General features: G+C 44.0%; 1 protein-coding gene across 1 annotated transcript in view; it reads left to right on the top strand.

Annotated features, from left to right (window-relative positions):
• Positions 1-3143: 3143 nt before the first annotated feature.
• The window catches only part of tmem94 (transmembrane protein 94), a gene marked incomplete at its 5' end in the record, with an annotated part of 28188 nt that continues 24901 nt past the window's right edge, over positions 3144-6430 (top strand). The window contains one exon of the mRNA XM_079237287.1: positions 3144-3167. Coding sequence (XP_079093413.1) covers positions 3144-3167 — 24 coding nt within the window. The remainder of the gene's footprint in view (positions 3168-6430) is intronic.

Raw genomic sequence — 6430 nt, 5'->3', positions numbered from 1 at the left:
GGCGCCATCTAATACCATACTGTATATTCAGCTCTATACGCTCCCAGTTTTTATTATTATTTATGCACCTTTTGTGTATAGGTAGCCGTGATATATAATTAGTGCTATTACTATTTGATGTTGACTATTTGCAACAGGAGTCGCATGTCACGGCTACTTAATGTACCTTAATGCATAATGGGTATTTAAGATTGCGACTGTATTTATGGAGCAGACATGTGTCATGTTGAACTAGGAAAAGGGACAAATATTAACTGTTAACAGTAATTTGAAGGGAACTATTGTCAAAATAGGATTGTATATTGCAGCGTTAAGGTTTCCCTTCATTGGATTTAAGACCTCCCTGAGACCAAAACATGAAAAACCAGACCCAGAACAAAAGTCCAAATGATTGGAAATGTCATATTCCAAACAAAATGCATACATGTTGAATGTTGGGCAAACGTATTTCCGGGACAAATGTAAGAGTCGGATATGTATAGGTCTTCAGATATTTTCATAAATTCATATATTCCATGAGTCTCAAGGGCATTGCAGTGTTAGCAATTATTTGCACCTTCACATAGGTTCTGCCTTTCTCTAGTTGGCTGAGGATGTACTCTCATACATTTTAACTTGCTGTTAAAGAGTAGATGATGAAGCTGGTTAGAAACTGAAATCCATACCAGAGCTCTTTAACTTCCCTGTCTGTACATTTGTCAAGTATTATCACATGTAAGGCGTGGTGGAGGAAGTAGTCAGACCCTTTACTTCAGTAATATAAAATAATGTAAAAGTACTAATAAAATAACTTACTTCAAAGTGTATCATACAATGCATTTTTCCCCAAATTCTTCACTCAGGTTTCATGCATCGTTTAATTCAGTCGAAGGGGACACGACGAGCAACAGAGGGGTTGAACAGGAAACACGTAAAGTTCAATAGCATTCAGTTGTCTTAAGATCTCATCCCGTAATGACCATGATGCCATTGCGGGATCTCTGGACGTTCGTTTGTGTGAAACGTTGCACCATACTGTACGTTGTAAATGGCTAACAACTCCGTGAAACGTTGCAACATTAATATGAAAAAGCTGATGAGTAACAGGCTGTTGAAAACGTAGCGCTTACTTTCCGGTGTGTAACATGGAAACATTAACATAACATTAACATAAACATTTGTAATAGTTATAGTTACAGCATTTATATATGTGTATATATATTTGCACAACTTTATTTAGTTATTGTAATCAATATATTAACTCAATATTATGAATTACTTCGAGGGTCACAACGTTGCAAGCTTCTCCTCAGAAAAGATTGGAGGTTTCCTATTTCAAAATAGAACGTAAACAATCTCGAGCCGTGTGGCTACGCCCACTCTTATTTCATCCAATCAGGAAGACGGAGAACCCCAGCACTGTCCAATTACGACACGCTATCGCCTCCTCTCGGCGAAACGCTCCCCAACATGGCTGCTGCTGCTGTACAGTAAAGGCTCAGAAGTGAACTCGTATTCGAGAGAAAGACATAATTTAAAACAAGAAATCAATAAAGACCCGAAAAGTACGAGGTGAGTGCGCAGACTAGGACTCTACACCGACGGACTGTGTTGTTTTGGCGAATATTGCAACAGTGTATGTCCAGTGAGGGCGAAGCCTCTTGTGTTAGCATAATATGCCTTTGACAACAGGGGAAGAGGACGTCGGATGTATGGAGCGGCCGCTAACACAAACTCCTTCACGATAAATGTTTTTGTTGTTGTTGCACTGCTACCTTCCTTTTGAAACAAACAAGGCTCCCACATATGTTGTCAACATAACGTTTAGGATATAACGCTAGGTAATTAAGCTATAACGTTAAAGACGTACCGGACAGCACGAGCTGTCATTTTGGACCGCGAACGTCTTCGCTTCTCTTGTCCTTCAACCTCAGTCCTTCACCAAAAAAACCACGCAACGTTATTAGTGGTATGAGCAATTTGACATAAAACAAAAAATATAATAATCACATGCATGGCCGTTATGAATGTAAACGTGTGTACCACCTGTCTGACTAGAGCTAATGTTTTTTTTTTTTTTAAGTTAACGTCAAACACGAAATAAATAATGTATTTTAACGTCCAACCGACCCGTGTTTGAGGGAAACGAGTCAGTTGAAACTCGTTGAGCTCGAGTGCCCGAGGAGGATTAGCTCGCCACCTTTTACTTTAGCTAGCTAGTAGTATTTGGGACGTGTCTCAAGCGCGCGCGCCAGCTAGGGAGACACACGGGTTCAGTTTGTTGTGGGAACCTGGAAACACCGTTTCAGCGTCTGGGTGTCTGTGCCGGGACCCTCCGGTAGGTCTGTGGTAAGGGAGTTACCCTTACTCTAATAGAGGTAATAGTCAGTACACCCTCTCACTTTTCACTCTGTCTAGCTGGTTCACCTCTCCTGTTTTTGCTGAGCGCTGCCAACTCTTTTGCCAATAGAGACTGCTGACTCTGGAGATCCTGCAGGTTTTGTTTTTTTGTTTTCCAGGGGAAGCTGCTTATGTGGCCAGAGTGAGTGGCGAGCCCCCGGGGTCAGTAGATCCAGGGGGCATTGGTCTGATTTTCAATAGATCTATTATGCCAACATCTGGACCGACACCACGCACCGTGACAGCAACTTGAACCTCGATGGCGTTTAACAGCCCAATGTCGACCATTTGCAATCTTGTGCAATGTGCGTATAATTCCAGTTCAACCTGCTTTATTTTAATTGACTCTCATTATTTTTCATTCATCCACAGATGTTTACATGAATGTTCTGGAGAGGATCCCTGTGCTGCACCTGAGCAATAATTAATCCTCCAAAAAACCTACCCACAAGTCCCACAGTTCCCTGCTGGTCCCTACAGGTGTGGGCGTGCCCCCCCTCCTGTCACACTGGCAGAGGAGGCAGGGCAGGAGGTGTTGCCAGGTGGAGGGCCGAGGCCGCACCCGCCTGCCTTCTTCTCCAGCTTCCTTCGTTCCCGAGCCAACGACTTCGCCTGCAGCCCCCACAGGCGAGCGGGCTCAGTGGGATCCGGCCGAGGGCACCCAGCGTCGGGATTTGGCCATCGCAGAGCTTGCACCGACGTGGGCTCTGCCAGGTGCCGGTGGCTGGTTGAGGAGCAGAGCATGTTGAGTGGTTGCGGTTGCCATGGAGCTGCAGGATAAGAAGCGGGTGAGTTCGGTCGCTTAGTTCAGCGCCTGGCAATGCTGTCTAACTGTCCCCTGAGGTGGAGAGCTGTTTATTGAAGAGATTGAGACTGCCCTGAAGGGAGTGCTCAGCTATGCTGCAGCGTCTTCTAGCAGAATTTCAATCTTTTCCAATGTTTTTTAGAAAGGGGAAAAAAATTGCTTTATTTAAAAAAAAAAAAGATGATGTGTAAACAAAAATATTGCCTCAAGGCCCCTGTATACTTCTGATTCGAGGCTGTCTCATTCAAGCACTGACAATCATTAAGGTAGAGCCGGATAAATAAGTAAATTAATCTATTCAATTTAAGAGCTAAACTGAGCTACGTCAAATTTGGCACAAGCATCCTTGTAGACTCATGGATGCACATCCGACAAGATGTTGGTGGTGAAAAGGTGGATGCAACTTGACTGGTTGGCCGAGACACAACCACGTGTCCGTAATTCTCTATTTATTTATTTTTCTGCACATTGTGAAACTCAGCCTCACTCTTGGATCGTTTTTTTTTCCGGTCGTTTCAGTCAAACCCACCTGAAAGGGTCAAATGATCAAACTTTGCATTGCACTTTGGCATTTCACAACGGCACAGGAGCGGAAACGCTGCTGCCGCTGACCTGTTGCTCAAGCGGCTCAAAGAAAAGCTTTTTGTCTCGGTGGTCCCGCCCATGTGCTGCGTTCTGTTTGTACAATCATTACAGCTCATAATGTACACATGGTTATGGAGAGCTGCATGGGGACACATGGTCCCAGATGTTCGAGAGGTTTTTTCTTTAATTGACTTGGTAACATGGAGTTGACTGACACAGTGAACGTCGTTTCAGTTGTAGGATTCCATATTTGTATTTCTGTAATGCATTGTGAATGCGTTAGTAATAGAAGTGTCTTGAACTCAAGAGAGAAGAATGTTTCTGAAAACCCCAAATTCAAACTAATAGTTTTAAAATGCTGTCAGCATAAGACTCATGGTGTCCATCAGTTAATATATTGCTGTATAATCTGTTATAGACAATTATTAATCGATTCTTATACATTATCGTAAATTCAATATATATATATATATATATATATATATATATATATATATATATATATATATATATTTTTTTTTTTTTTACGGGGTTATTATAGTCTATTGGCCACATTTTGGATTAAATTGGTATTTTTCATTAGTTTTGGACATTTCCATACACAGATATTAATGGCCTGTGACGCAAATTGAAATTTATGTGATACAACAAACTATAGCAAACAACCAAACACACAATTTATGCCTCCTGGGAAAATACAGTAATTAAAAACTGTGTGCGTGCGTGGTCAAAACCCTTCTCAAGAGAGGTTGATCCATCTTTGGTCATTTTGAAGGTTTGTGCTGCCGCTGAACTGTGTCGCATTGATTGTAATCGCAGGTGTTTCTTTTATTTTGTCCACCTAACTTGTGACAGCGAGGACATGCTCGATAATGGAAAATGGCTCTTCACATAACGCAAAACAGTCCAGCAGTATGTGAGGAGTTTTTTGTCTGTGGACATTAGTTTGATGTTTTTCTATACATCTTGCATAACTTTACTATATCACCGCTTTCGATCCTTTAGCATATGTCGTGGACTTCTCCTCCATGTTGGTTGACTTCCAGAGCTGCTGGAATGAGTCCTAAAACCCAGCAAATGAGTCAGCATTTTTTTGCACTTCCGGTTTTCTCGTCTCGAGGTCAGTGGGTTTTGTGAACAGGTTTTTTTGGTTAGGTGACTGTATTGAGGTCTGTGATTCTACGACGTTATATACATCAGTAAAATACCTCTCTCTTAAAAGTTTATAGTTTTTACACAGTTCGTGAAAGGCAGGTGCTAACAAGTAGCTAAATAAGAGAACGCTGCTCCCGCCTTTAACTATGTTGTAACTTCTCAAACGGTTGTTTGCCACAGACCTTATTTTTGCTGAAATAATCCGATGGAGAAAATAATCCCATTGTCTTTTTGTCGAGGGAACCAGCGCGACGCTAACTTCCTGGTTGGCGTTCAGAAACCCGTCGTCCCGTCGCGTCTCTATTCTTCCCGTCGCTCCTCTCTGCATCCCTACGTCATTGCAAAATGTGCGAAGCTGGCAAGAGTGGAACGTAGCGTTGTCAGGGTTATACAGGCCATGTTGTCATTGTTCCTCGCATCAAAAGAGCCCCCCACACACGCATGCACACTATGTCTGGCCCTCTTTACCCCCCCCCCCCCCCCCCCCCCTCTCTCTCTGTAGTCGGGTTTTGGTTTTGTTGCTTAGTTTCCCGGCCAGCCGCTGAACTGAGTTGAACCGATGAGGCTCAGTCGATGCCAGAGAGGCACCGAGACTTGGTGCTTTTGAATCCGAGGCCAGCTGGCACCGTACGCCGACGCTGTCCTCTCGTTGATCTGCGGCCCCGGTGACGAGGGAAATCAGGGTGAGGTCTTGCAGCATCTCCATCTTTCTCCTGACTGCAGACACGAGCGGGCTCCAGTCAGGACTTCGTTCACACCACCGAGAACTAGTCTCTGAAAGCGCAGCGATTCTCGTCACGTAAGCGCGGGCCGCCGCTGGATGCTTTCCCTCGTAGCCCACAGCGGCGGTGATGCAGATTTCAGTGGAGCAGAGCAGAGCAGAGCAGGGTCGTCATGGTGCTGAGAATGGGAGAAGGGAGCTTCCTCAGGAAGACAAGCAGTGTAAGTTGTCTTGCTCGTTTACGTGTAGCTTGGTCTCAACGAACGCGGTACAACGCGTTTGTTTCCCTGTTTGAGTGAGTGATGAGCCGGATGCACTGTAGTTATGGCAAGTCTTGTAGTGTCACTGTTAGTGTTCGCATGTCGGTATAATGCTCTTTTGAATTGTTTGTGAGCATCCAAGGTTAATCTTTACCAGGTTGTAGGCAGTTCTTCTCGTTCTTCTCTGCACAGTTACATCTGTCTGGAGGATTTCTGTTAAGGCTTTGTTACTCTGGGGAAACGGGAAGCTATTTATAGTTCGCCTGTGTGGGATGCAGAGCTCGGAAGCGTGTGCGTGCGTGTGTGCGTGCGTGCGCGTGCGTGTGTGTGTGTGTGTGTGTGTGTGTGTGTGTGTGTGTGTGTTCATATTTGTGTATGTCTTACTGTTACGCGCACATCGTCACAGTGGCATGGAGAGTGGGAAAGGTCGCTTTCCCACCAACATTAGATATGTTTCCCGTTCTCCATTATATAAACGGCCTCTTCCTTTTGTTCACGCATTATAAAGGATTGTGACGGCAATGA

Source organism: Taurulus bubalis (assembly GCF_910589615.1).
Source record: "Taurulus bubalis genome assembly, chromosome: 2".
NCBI lineage: Eukaryota > Metazoa > Chordata > Actinopteri > Perciformes > Cottidae > Taurulus > Taurulus bubalis.
This window is presented reverse-complemented; position numbering and strand designations above follow the sequence as displayed.